The 13,214-nt window shown below is 56.4% G+C and overlaps 2 protein-coding genes across 3 annotated transcripts in view; both read right to left on the minus strand.

The window, feature by feature from the left end:
- Ercc1 (ERCC excision repair 1, endonuclease non-catalytic subunit) overlaps nucleotides 1-13,214 on the minus strand; it is a 103,437-nt gene that overhangs the window by 56,304 nt on the left and 33,919 nt on the right. The gene's annotated exons all lie outside the window — the stretch shown is intronic.
- Nucleotides 59-11,324, minus strand: Ercc2 (ERCC excision repair 2, TFIIH core complex helicase subunit). The gene is made up of 23 exons (XM_051207834.1): nucleotides 11,310-11,324; nucleotides 10,989-11,088; nucleotides 8,638-8,715; nucleotides 8,503-8,565; nucleotides 8,274-8,387; nucleotides 6,920-7,036; nucleotides 6,715-6,831; nucleotides 6,266-6,389; nucleotides 6,069-6,165; nucleotides 5,844-5,977; nucleotides 5,603-5,771; nucleotides 5,143-5,261; nucleotides 3,866-3,935; nucleotides 3,719-3,788; nucleotides 3,534-3,635; nucleotides 2,824-2,887; nucleotides 2,377-2,498; nucleotides 1,245-1,337; nucleotides 1,083-1,155; nucleotides 836-906; nucleotides 609-752; nucleotides 350-493; nucleotides 59-170 (listed from the first exon to the last, which is right to left on the minus strand). The coding sequence occupies exons 1-23, from the start codon at nucleotides 11,312-11,314 to the stop codon at nucleotides 78-80; spliced, it is 2,283 nt and encodes a 760-aa protein (XP_051063791.1). The 5' UTR covers nucleotides 11,315-11,324; the 3' UTR covers nucleotides 59-77.

Genomic DNA, 13,214 nt, shown 5'->3' on the forward strand with positions numbered 1-13,214 from the left:
GGAACTGGGTAAAAATTGCCTGAGGGTCCCGGAACCTTCCAGTACCTCCTGGTGCCTCCGATGTCACCAGTCTGTGTTCAGAGCTGCTGTGCGATCTGCTCAACCCGCCGCAGCGTCTCCTCTGACTGCAGCTGCTCCAGGCTGAGCAGTGACAGCCCCAGCTGATCTTCCTGGAGGCAGAGGAAAAGGACAGGGCGTCAGGTTGCACACATCAACATGGCCCCGTGTCCGGTGACCAAACGAGGGAGCGGGCACTGGTCTCTCCCTCTCCCTTACTGCCTGGACATGGCCCTGAGGTGACTAGGAAGTGTGCCCCTGGGAGGGGAGAAGGCACCAGGCCCAGGCTTACCCGGTGGAAGGGCTGCGCCATCTGCCGCAGGAAGTACTTGGCAACCTGCACGCCCTCGTCCACAGTCAGGTTGAGGTTGGAGTCAGTCAGGTGCTCCTGGATCCACCGAGGCAGCTTCCCCCGTTTGTCAGCCCGTGCGAAGCGCTGAGGAGGGAGGGGAGGACGGCAAACCCAGGCTGGACCCAGGCTGCCTACCGCCCTGTCCCGTGAGGAAGGAAGGGCGTCAGCTAGGCTGGGTGCCCACGGGCCCGAGCCCCACCTTGTCAGCGAAGACCATGAGACCGTAGTCCGTCTTGCCCCTGATGGCGCGGCCCACACACTGGGCTGCATGGCGCATGGCGTCAAAGGTGAGGAAGTCATTCTCTCGGATCTGGAACTGGTCCCGCAGGTACTCCAGCCGGGCCTGGGGAGAGGAGGAGTGGAAGGTAGGGACCCCGCCCTTCCCACACGCGATGCCCCTCCTGACACGGCTGCCCCCCCACTCACCTTGAGAATTCGGCTCTGGGTGTAGACATAGGGGACCCCGAACATGATCACAGCCCGTCCATAGTGGTGCACTGGGGGCAGGACAGCAGGGTAACAGTGCATTCTGGGCTGGTGTTAGGGTGCACGCTTAGGGACCCCCCAGGGTGTGGTTCGGGCATGGGATCCCTCCCTCTGCATGCCCAGTGGTCCCCAAGGGAGCAGCCATGGGAGGGTGGGCAGGCCACTGGGCTGAGCGGGGTCAACTCACCAAAGTCAATCCCTTCTGACACTTTGCCCCGAGCCACCGAGAGCAGAATGGCCCCCCGGCCATTTTCACACGCCTAGGGGTTGGAGGCCGTCACTTCCCAGCCCTTTCCCATCCGCCTGCTGGCAACTGGCATCGCCCTGCCTGCCCGTCCAAGGCACCCACCTCTTGGTACTTCTCCAGGGCCACGCTGGTCTCTGCCCCGTCCTGGGTCTCAATGAAGAGCAGCTTGTTTCTCTGGATGTTCTCAAGGATGCCCTGGGGGTGACAAGGAGGTCAGGCCACAGGACCAAAACACTCTTGTTTCAGCCCTGCGGCCTCCCATGGAGAACCTTCTCCGGGCCCTCAGCTGTCCAACCTCTTTGACAGTCCAAAGTGGGGTGCCGATCCCTACCCAAGAAGGTGGGCACGGGGCCCAAAGTGGAGGGCCTGACCATAATCCAGGCAAGACCAGGGGTACCCCGAGTTCAAATCTGTCACTGCAATGACCAAGATAAAGTCAGGCCACCCACCAGGACAATACAGGTTCTGGCTGGGCGTTGGTGGTGCATGCCTTTAGTCCCAGCACTAGGGAGGCAGAGGCGGTCGATTCTCTGAGAGTTTGAGGCCAGCCTGATCTACAAATCGAGTTCCAAGGCAGCCAGGAGTGCACAGACTTAAAAAAAATACAGGGTCACTTGTGCAACTCAGTGAGCAGAGCTCTTAGCAATGTTTATAAACTAAGGGACTTTTGATTGGAAAAAATACAAATTGCCCCGACCTCACCAAGTTCAGATGAGGGGTCCAGGTGCTTCACAGACTCACAGTGGTGAATCTACTTTGTTTTTCAGGGTTAGGGATCTACTGTGACAAGTGCCTGTACATGTTACCCACATGCTCTGCTCCACCACTCACCTAACCTACAGCCCCTCACTGGGGAAGTCCAGACTAGGTACCTGCCTGAGCCACGCCCACAGTCCACAGTGCCTGTTGGAACGTCCCTTTAGCCCCATGGAGCCTCATCCATACACCTAGGAGAGCTCCTAGGGTGGGAGTTCTAGTCCAGCCGAACTCTCTGGACCCTAAAGCTCACAGCACCGTCCCCTGGCGCCGGGCCTGCTTGCTGGGGACGTAGTCTGCAGTAACCCCAAGGGCAGCGCATCACACCTGCCCCAAAGGTGGGGTGGCCCCTCTGGTGGGGATGGTGCAGTGGTGCTGTTAGCGCTACAGCCCTACCCTGTGACGTGTCCCCAGTGCAAACATGGGGAGTGGGACCCCACAGCAAGAGCTGAGGGTGTGGGCAGTGGGGACGGCGTACCTGCTCATACCAGGAGGCCACAGTGCTTTCCATGTATTGGTAGCTGGTAAAGAAGGCCACAATGCCGTCGGGGACCACAGCAGACATCTCCAGCAGGAGGTTGCCATAGTTTCGGATTACAGCTAGGGAGAGGGGGTTGGAGACTGGATCCTCTCCTGCAGCCCACTGAGGTACTTACCTAGATCCCGGATTCTTCCTCCCAAGCCTATTATCAGAGGGCTGTCCCCTGCCACCCCAAGTTCAAGGCCATAAGAAACACGTAGAAGTGGCTGTGACCCTTCTAGAGGACACTCAGAAGCCAGTGCCCAATGTTCCAAAGGCCCCAGTGATGTGCCTAGAGGTGCAGCTCCCACAGTGAAGACACCCATGGTGGGCCTGTGTTAGCCACAGAGGCTGGACCTCATCCACCTGCGTCCCACCCCAACCAAACCCACACAGGTGACTCACCAATATCTTCCCTGGTCTCAAATTTGGAGCTGATGGCCACCTGGTCATTACCACGGCCGATGATCTGGAAGAGTCAGAGCGAAGGTACTGTGACACCCTTGACTTAAAAATGCCCCCTCTTCTGAGATAGTGTCTCATGTAGCCCGGGCTGGATTTTAGTCTAGGAGCCTCATGAGGCTCCCCCTCCTCCCCACCCATGAGAAAGCTGTTTCCCAGCCCCTGAAGTTCCAAAAAGCCCACAGCTCTAAAACATCCGTCTAACCCTGCTGCCGAGAGAGGAGGCGTGCACACAGATCCACCCCTCTGGCAACTGCCCTCTACACAGCTCGTGCTCCTGAAGCGTGCAAGCAGGCCACAAACTTGTGTAAGGGTTTCTGATGTGCATCCCCAGCCATAGTTGGCTTTGTGTGGCCCACGGACTGTGGAGTGAACATGCCTAACACCCCGCCACACTCTACACTCCAAAGCAGAGGCCTGGAGGTTAGAGGACACAGCTGTGCCCTAGGCTTCAGAGGGAGGCTCATTACCCAAGTAACAGTCTGAGAAGTGGCAAACGTGCCCTGACCAAGATGGCGACAAAGCACCAAGCCTGCTCCCTAAATGCTATGGTCCAGGTTGCTGGGTCCATCGGTGGCCTAAGCCACAGCTGAACGGCTGGCTGCCTGCATAGAAGCCAGGAGGCGGTGGCCCCGCCAGTATCACCCACTCACCATTGGGCAGAGGCAAACTCGGGCCAGCGTCATGGTGAAGGTTGCCATTGTGACGGGGTGGAAGTCCAGGATCTTGGGGTAGATGTCCAGGGGGGACAATGTCTGCAACAGAGGCAGCAAGGGAGACCTCAGCAGGATGGGGCAGGGACCAGGACCGCCATGGAGCAACTGCACAGAGTCCTTACCCCAGAGGTGATGATGACAGATTGGAAGCGTTCAAACACAGGCTTGATGGCCAAGGAGGCGTCCATACAACTGTGGGACAACGGCAGTCACACGGGGCAGAGGCCGGGGGCCGAGGCCCATCCCATCCACACCGGGTTGCTTCTCACCTGAAGTGCAGGATGGGGTTGGCGATGGTGGGGGTCCTGTCGTCGAAGGGCTCGATGATAATGGTGAACCCTGAGGGGGGAGGAGGCTGGTGAGTCTCACATGGTCACCATGTGGTCACTACCACATACGACCCAGACGCTCACCATCCAAGTGCCCGCCCACGCCTCTGCCGGGCCGGTACATGGCAGGGCTGTACTCAGGTGTGGGAACAGGGCCAGCCAGGGAGACGGTGGAACCTCAGGTTGGCTGGCGCCTGCACACTGCTCCCACACCCAGAAGAGTACCGAGTTCTCCCAGCAGCCGAGTCAGTCACCCCCAGGGCCCACTCGGTGGGCTGGGCCCTTCCCTGCCCCAGAGGCTCCCCTGGAGGCCAGGCTACTGCTCCTCAAAGCACTGCCACACCAGTATCACCTGCGATGGTCTTTGCTCCCTGCCCCCAGGCTGTGACCCCTGGATGAGGAGGGCAGGTAAGGCTGTGTTAGAGCCCGCTGCCTCCACAGGGCTGGGCCTGGCCCATTTGTTGACTGAACAAATGATTACATTCACGGATTCTGTTTCACTTGGTAAGAAGCGATCAGGTCCTGTGTCCAGCACCATGCTGAGGACTCGGCAGTGACCGACACAGCCTGGGTCCCACCCACAAGGTCCCCTTGCACTGGGGGGATAGCTATCCAGACACCCAGCCGGGACGGGGGGGGGAGGCCCAGCACGGAGTTGGGTGGGGGTGACAAAGGAAAAGGACTGGGCAGGTGATGGGGGCCCAGGGAAGCAGGCTTCACGTAAGAATGTGATGGATCAGTTGGGGGAGCAGGAGAGAGAACAAGGAAGGCCAAGAGAAGGGGCTGGGTGAGGGCTGGAGGCAGCTGCCAACAGCCCTGGGGCGGGGCTGGGGTACCCTCCTTCCGAGGCTGAGCCAACTGCAGGATGCCAGCTGACCTGGTTTCCTGGCTACGGTAGTAATCCCCAGGGATAAGCTTTAAAAACTCATTGTAAAGTGAGGGGTGGGGGGCGACACCCAGACCCAAGCAAAGGCCTCCAGAGTGAGCTGACCCCACAGCACCCCTCTGGGCAGTGGCACAGCTGCTCACTCCATGTCCCCTCTGCAGCCTGGAGGACCCTCTGGGCACATGATCTGAACACGAGGCTCCCCAGGGCCCTCAGTAGCCCAACTTCCCGGTCTCACACGCCCAGACCTCCTCTAGTTAAACTCACCCAACTTGGCTGGGCCCCCAAGTCCTGCCGCCAGGGCCCCAGTAGAGGCGAGAGGAGAGCTTACCCTTGGCGTAAGTGCTGACGAGAGTGGCAAAGTTAGCAAGGAGTGTGAGCGGGGAGAAGTCCGCCAGGTCCGCGATCTCCAAGGTGTGCAGCAGGGAACGCAGGCGCTCAGCACAGAACCTGAGAAGCGATCGGGTCAGGGGAGGGAAGCTACAGCGGGCTGGCCTGGGCATTGTTTGTGGCCAACCTGTCCCCACACTGTGCAAGGCACCCAGAGCTGCCACTCCGGATGGCACACTGCACTATCACACGGTGCCCAGATTTGCCTCTTGCATGCAAATTCTTGTTAAACAAGACCCATGACCAACAGTCACTCTACCTCTGTGCGGCCACACCCCCCTCAGCCAGTGTCATGGACCCCCACACTCAAAAGGAAAAGCCACACACACCTTCCCAGGCTCCCAGAGGCTGTGTCACCCACCCCTGCCCCCCCCCCACACACACACACTCTGCCGGCGCACCTGAGGGGCTTGCGCTGGATGCACACGCGCTGGGCCAGGCCGCTGAGGAAGGCAGGCGGGCTCTCCTGCACCACATGCTGCACGCGCAGCCGCCACTTGACGTACTCCAGCAGCCGCCGCAGGAAACCCAGGAAGTGCTCGGCTGTGCGGATGGAGCCTGGCACGGCCTCTGCGGGGAGACTGAGTCAGCTGGCGCAGGAAGGAAGGGCGTAGGAGCGGCGGTGGGCGGGGCACGGCTCACCTTGCAGCACCTCGTCGGGCAGCACAGGGTTTGCCAGGTGGGCATCCGTCTCCCGTGCCGCACTGGCCTCCCGCAGCCCCTCTACCAGGCGCCGGTACTCGTCCCGCAGCCGCTGCTCATCCGTCTCCTTGATCCTGATGGGGACACGGGACAGGGACAGGAGCTGGAATGGGGCAGGTGACTAGGGCCACTGAGCCGGACGGAACACGGGGACAGAGCAGGCACCTGAGCACAGTCTTCTGCAGGGTGTCCAAGTTGCTCTGGCAGCGGTCCAGAGTCCTGCGGGTGAGGTTGACACTCATGGAGTCGATGCACACATTGTCTAGGGAGAAGAGCAGACAGAGGCGGGCTAAGCCAGGTTCTGGGGGTGGAGGAGGGGCAGAGAGGCTGCCCCCGTCCGCACACCCTGGCACCCTCCTCACCAATGTTGTGGGCTTCGTCGAAGACCACAACAGCCTTGCGGGCCAGCTCTTTGGACACCAGGTCTGCGATCTTGGGGTCCAGGAGATAGTGGTAGCTGTAAACCACCACGTTGGCATGCAGGATCTGGGCACGTGGATGGAAGGGTTTTTGCCTTGGGCCCAGCTGCTCCCGTCATCCTTCCCAGACGTACAGACGTGACCCAAAGTCAGACAGACACAGTAGATGGATGGAACAGACAGAGAGGACCACCCAGGCAAGGCAAAAACAGAGGTAGCGGGATGGAGACTTAGCCTAGGTACCAGTCAACAAAGATGCAAGCAGACGGACAGGCTAACAGATGGTGGGCAAGGTGGCTCATGCCTACAACCCCCATAGCTAGGAACCTGAGGCAAGGTTATTCTAAGTTTGAGGCCAGCCTGCGCCAGAAGAGAACAAAACAGCTCTTCACCGAGTATCGAGCCAGGAAGTAGGGGCACCAGCCCTGCCGCTGCCCCACGGCCTTCAGGTCATCCAGGTTGTAGATGCCTGCAGGGAGGGGCACCTGGCGTCCATGGGTGTCAAATTCCTGGGGCAAGGCCAGAGGATGGCAGGGTCAGGGAGAGCTGCCGCCCAGAGCCCCTGCCCTCCCCGCCCGGCACCTCCCTTCCCTGCACCTCATAGAAACGGCAGTGAGGCAGGCTGGCGTCCTGCTGGTACTGGGCCCGCACGTATGAGGCCGTGAGGCTGTGGCACTTGCCATCCACATCCTTCCCAAAGCGCAGTGGTGTCACCTGGGGGTTCAGGGGACAGGGGACAACTTACAACAGAGGCAGGGGTAGTACATGCCAGCTGTGCCAACCCGGGTCTCCAAACTCAGGCCACCACGAGTAGCATGTCAGCAGGGGTTTCTGGGCAACCGGAACCTTCACCTGACCCACTATTAGTTAAAAGAACGTACTGCAGGAGTGTCAGAGTGGGGGCACTGCTAAGACCCAGAACTTTCCCTAGAGATGGGCATGGCAGCCCCTGCCTGAATCCCACTTACTAAGATAGCTGAAGCAGGACTGCACACTCAGGCCCTACCTCACAATAATGTGTGCAGGGAGATGTGCAGAACACTGTATACACAATAAATAAATCATAAAAACCCCCAACAACAACAAACCAACATATAAATGTTTAATAAATAAACACCTAGCAAGGAGTTGGTGGTGCACACCTTTAGTCCCAGCACTCTGGAGGCAGAGGCAGGTGGATCTCTGTGAGTTCGAGGCCAGCCTGGTCTAGAGAGTGAGTTCCAGGACAGGCTCCAAAACAATACAGAGAAAGCTTGTCTCGAAAAACCAAAAATAAATGGCTCAGGAGTTAGGAGCGCTGGCTGCTCTTCCAGAGGTCCTGAGTTCAATTCTCACATGGTGTCTCATACCCATCTATAATGGGACCTGATACCCTCTTTTGGAATAAAGGTGCACATGCAGATAGAGCACTCACATAAAATCAACAAATACAAATAAATAAATCTTTAAAAAACTAATCAAGCTGACAATAGTGGTGCATGTTTTTAATCGCAGCATTCAGGAGGATCTCTGTGAGTTCAAGGCCAGCCGGGTCTACAGTGAGTTCCAGGACAGCCAGGGCTACACAGAGAAACCCTGTCTTCACTGAGAAGCCCTTGGCTCAACTGTGTTTGGGGTTCTGGAATACCTTCATACATGTAATAGACTGTCAGATAGGACGGGAGGCTGCCATGAAATTCACTTATGTTTTATGTATACAAAAATGCCAATACTTCAAGCATGCTATACCACTCAGACTGACTTATCCCGTAAGGTCAAATGAGAAATTCTGAGGCCCCACATTGGCACTCAAGCAGTTTCTGATCTTGGCACAAGTGCCAACCTGGGTTATGAAGGATGAGCCAAGATCTAACTGAAAAAGGAGATTCTGGTGGGCACCCCATACTGGCCAAGGGTTGTCTCCGGGGCTTTACTGGGTAGGCCAAGGCTGAGGGCAAGGCCCGGGTCTCACCTCGGGATGAATGCACAGGTTCTTTCTTGAGCTCAGCGCTAGTCCTAAGAACGGCAGCTTCTCGCCCTCCTGCTGCTCATAGTAGCTGAGCAGCTTGCGAAGCTCTTCTATGACCTGCTTAGATGATGGCAGTATAAGCCCTTGCTCACCAGGCTGGTGAGGGCAGCACCTGGGGACCACTGAGGCCCAGGGGAGGGGACAGAGCACCGGGTCCACCCTCGCTGCCCACCTTCTCAATCTCAGGTACGGTCCGAGAGCAGTAGATAAGTTTGGTCACCTCCAGCGGAAAAGCCTGTGGGTGACAATCAGCTCAGCCCCATCCAGCACCCCCTCCCCAGTCCAGACACTCAGGATGGTCACTCACCCTCTGGTAGGCCACTATCAGGGCCAGCAGGGACACTGTCTTCCCAGTGCCTGAGGGCATTTCCAGGACTCCATGACCCTGAAAGTTGGGCACAGAAGACACAAGACCCGGCTCTCAGAACAAAACTATGGGGACTCTCCCCAACACATCCATTACATAGGAACACAAGACACAAAACACTGAGCTGCCATCAAGGCCCAGGGAGCAAGGAGCTTCATCTCTGCTTCTCCTTTTTACTGAGTTTTTATTTTTCATTCTTAATTTTCACCCCAAGAATCTTGCTAGTCTAGTACTTCCTATGCACCTCCAGCCAGCTTTGAACTCTTGGAGATGCTCCTGCCTCTACCTCCTGAGTACTGAGGGTACAGGCTGAGTCCTATTCCGGTGACCTTGCTGAGCAGCAGAAGCTGAGAACCTTTACGTCTCTGGGTCACAGTATCCTTGCTTCTGAGTGCCTTCACAGCCCTTACTTGGAGCAAGATTGCGAGGACAGTCAGGGGCGCACACCTTTAATCCCAGCACTTGGGAGGCAGAGAGGCAGGAGGAGCTCTGAGTTTGAGGCCAGCCTGGTTTACAGAGCGAGTTCCAGAATAGCCAGAGATGTTACACAGAGAAACCCGTGTCTTGAAAAACCAAAACCAAAACACTGAGAGGATTAATAGAATTGTGGGCCCCCGAGATGACTTTGCAGGTAAAGATACCTGTGGCCAAGCCTGATCACTCAAGGTCAATCCCCAGGAAAGAACCAAACTGTCTCTCAAAGTTATCCACTGACTTCCTCATGCACCCCATAGCATGTACACACACACACACTCTAAATAAACAAACAAATACCATTAAAAAAATTGTTTTAAAGAAAGTTTGTGTTCAGGGCTGTGGAGACGAGCATGTAAAGGTGGCTGCCACTGAGCCTACCAGCCTGATCCTTAGGCCCCACAGAAAGTGGGAGGTACCACCAAGCCCAGGCAGCTGCCCTCCAACCTCCACAGCTGTGACTGCACACCTGCCGGAGAGCCTGAGTATCCACACCAGTTACCTATGAAAGCCTGTCTGACACCCAGGAACCTAAGGCAGGGGCTGCTAAGGCCAGCGCCAGTCAGCCTGGGCTACAGAGTCAGCCTGCGCAAGTCAGGGCCGTCCTATCTCGTAGAAAAAGGAAAGAGGCTGGGATGTAGCTCCAGGTGCAAATGTTCACCCTGCCCAGCACGTTGGTCTAATTCCTAGCAACAACAACAATAAAACAAACAAAAACAACAACAACAAAAAAACTGCTGTAAAATGGAAGCTGTTGCCTTTCATGTGTGAACTGGCCCAATCCTCACAATAACCTAGGAAGGCCGTCACTGGCTCCATCTTAAAAAAAAAAAAAAAAAATTAACTCATGTGTATGTATGTATGTGTGTACACTGTGTGTATGCAGTGCCTGCAGAAGCAGGGAGAGGGTGCCGGATCCCCTAGAGCTGAAGTCACAGCTGGTTGTGAGTGCCAGGCATGGGCACTGGGAATCGAACTGGGGTCCTCTGGGAGGGCAGCAAGCCTTCCTAACCACTGAGCCACCTCTCCAGAGTCTCATATACCCCAAGATGATCACCAAAACATTATTTTTTTTCTTCCTCTTCTTCAAGACAGGGACCTAAGGCAAGTGGGTTGTTAAATGCATCGTGAGTCTAGGCAAGTTTGTGAGGTCCTGTCGAATAACAAAAAGTGAAGAGTGGGCTTTGATGTAGCCGAAGGTGTAGGTACCTGCCCAGCGCATTGGTTCAATTCTTTCTACGGAACAGGTTCTCTCTACATAGCCCAGGCTGTCCTGAAATTCTGTATGTAGACTGGCTCCAAGTGCCCAGTCATTCTCCTGCCTCAGCCACCCCAGGGCTAGGGTTACAGGCACGCATCATCCCATACCGGGTTAATTCAGTGTTTGGATTCGAGTATGCTCACCCTTCCACAGGTTATCTAGACATTTTGGGAAAACAGCCTCCCTACACATAGCCCTAGCTAGCCTGGGACTCACTATAAAAGCCAGGCTGGCCTTCAAAGCTGCTGGAATCACAGACACACGCTGTCACATTCAGGTTTGCGGTGGCGGGGGTTGAACCCCCAGCTTCATCCATGACGCTAGCTGGACAAGCGCCCTACCAGCTGAGCGAGCTACCTTGTTAACTGTTGAGCAGGCTCCCGCTATGGCCCAAGCTGGCCTTTAAGCTCGCAGCGGTGCTGCAGCCTGAGCGTCACAGGGTGCTGGGATTGCACGCCCGGGCCCCCAGCAGGAAGTCAGCCGGGCCGGGCCGGGCCGGGGCGGGGGAGCCCTGGGTGTGCAGAGCCGAGCGGCCGCCCGCGGCCCCGCCACCCACCTTGGCGTCCAGCGTGCGCTTGAGCTCCAGCATGTAGGAGAACTGCTCCGGGTAGATGTAGTCGTACGGGAAGTAGACCAGCAGCCCGTCCACGTTGAGCCTGGCGGCGGCGGCGGAGCGTCGGTGCCCGGCGCTCTCGGGCCGCCCCGGCCTCCGTGCCGCCCGCCCGGCCGCCCCCGCGGCGTGTCCCCGCCACGGACCCCGAAGCCACCCGGACCGGTGTCCGCAGCGTCTCCGCGCCGCGCCCCGGCCCCGGCGGCGCCCACCGGCCGCCCCATCGCCCACCGCAGCGCCGACCGCGCGCCCCGAACCCCTCCTCACTTCATGGCGTCTCGCCGCGGCGTCCCTCGCCCGCCTCTTGAATATTCAACGAGGGGGCGTGGGCACAGAAGCTCCACCTCCCTCGTGACGCTATTGGCCGAGCCTGTCCGTCAGCCCGCCAATAGGAAGACCGGCGCGTGCGCACGGAGGCGAGAGGGCGGGCTCCGGAGGGAGAGAGGCGGAGCCCGAGGCATGGCTGAGGATCGCCGACGACTGGGAAGGGTGAGAGCCGAGAATCGATCAGGCTCATTGACTTAGCTCTTTCTGGTTGTTTCCTGGCTGGGGAAGCAGTGAATAGAGTGGAGAGGAGAATTCAACAGAAAAGTTGGAGGCCTTTCGGAGACCTTCAGTTCTAATGACTTAGATGTACCAGACAAGCACAGAATTACAAAATCCGTGTCCAGACCTAACACAAGAAACCTAAAAACAGCTTCTCCCTTTTATTTGAGCTCCTACTCTAGCCAGATTCTTCTACTTGTAATTAAAAACAATCATTAAAGGCCAGGTGGTGGCGGCGCACGCCTTTAGTCCCACCTGATTGCATTGCAGTGCAGGTTTTTTTTTTTTTTGTTTTGTTTTTGTTTTTTTGTTTTTGGTTTTTAGAGACAGGGTTTCTCTGTGTAGCTTTGGAACCTGTGCTGGAACTAGCTCTTGTAGACCAGGCTGGTCTTGAACTCACAGAGACCTGCCTGCCTCTGCCTCCTGAATGCTGGGTTGCCTGGAGGTCTTTCTTCCTTTCCTTCTTTTTCTCTTTCTAACTATTTTATTGCATGTGTATGAGTGTTTTGCCTGCTGCATGTGTGTGCAGCAGATATATCCTGGTCCCCTTGGAGGTCAGAAGAAGGAATCAGATCCCCAGGTACTGGGGCTGTGGATGGTTTGGGCGCTGGAAACCACACCCAGGTCCTCTGCAGGGGCAGCGGCGCTCTCAATCCCTGAGCCATCGCTCCACTTTGCTTTTTAATTATAGCTTACTTCTTTATTAGCTACGCGGGCACGTGTTGTGTCTGCCAGAGAACAACTTCCGGGAAGTTTGTTTCTGTCCACTGTGTAGATCCTGGGGAGCGAAAGCTCAGAACTTTGGGCGTGGTAAGAGCATCCATTGACCCCCGGAGCCATCTTGCCAGCTCACAGATGTCATCTTCTAAAAGAGGGTGTTTCTAACCCCCAAGTTCCCAAATGAATCACGTCTTTTGGACACGCACACTGGTGCCAGTCGGTGAGGAAACCTGTGTTTCCATTTGAGATTTCACACAGTTCTTGATCATGTATCAAACCACCTTGCAGGCCACGGTGGAGGCCAGCCAGACACGAAGGGGTCAGTGTCCAGCTGCTTCATTACACATACCTGTTGCTCTCTCAACTTGGACCTCACGTTAGGACCCTGAAGATGGACTTGGGGGAGGTGGCCCCAGACCCTCTTTATTTTTCTTTATTTCCCCTTTAAACATCTGCGTTCGCTCGACCTTTTCCATTTCTTCCACTTCCTAATGTGGTCACATGGTTTAAAAACTTTTCTTTGTTTTTGATAAATAAATAAATAAATAAATAAATAAATAGAAAATGGTCATGGTGGGACACATGTGTCACCGCAACCTCCTACCGGGTCCAAGGCACCAGGATTACAGGTTTGAAGGTAGCCTAGACTGCACAATAAAATCCAATCTCAAAATCTTTCTCAAAAGCTGGGCATGATGTAAGGAGGTAGCTGAGCACGCCTTTCATCCCAGCACTCAGGAGGCAGAGGCAGGCGGGTCTCTGTGAGTTCGAGGCCAGCCTGGTCTACAGAGCAAGTTCTATGACAGCTAGGGCTACACAGAGAAACCTTGTCTCGAAAAACAAAACAAAAATCTGGGTATGGTGGTGTTTGTCTTTAGTGCCAGCATTGGAAGGGAAACAGCAGGT

This window comes from Phodopus roborovskii, unplaced genomic scaffold (assembly GCF_943737965.1).
Source record: "Phodopus roborovskii unplaced genomic scaffold, PHOROB, whole genome shotgun sequence".
NCBI lineage: Eukaryota > Metazoa > Chordata > Mammalia > Rodentia > Cricetidae > Phodopus > Phodopus roborovskii.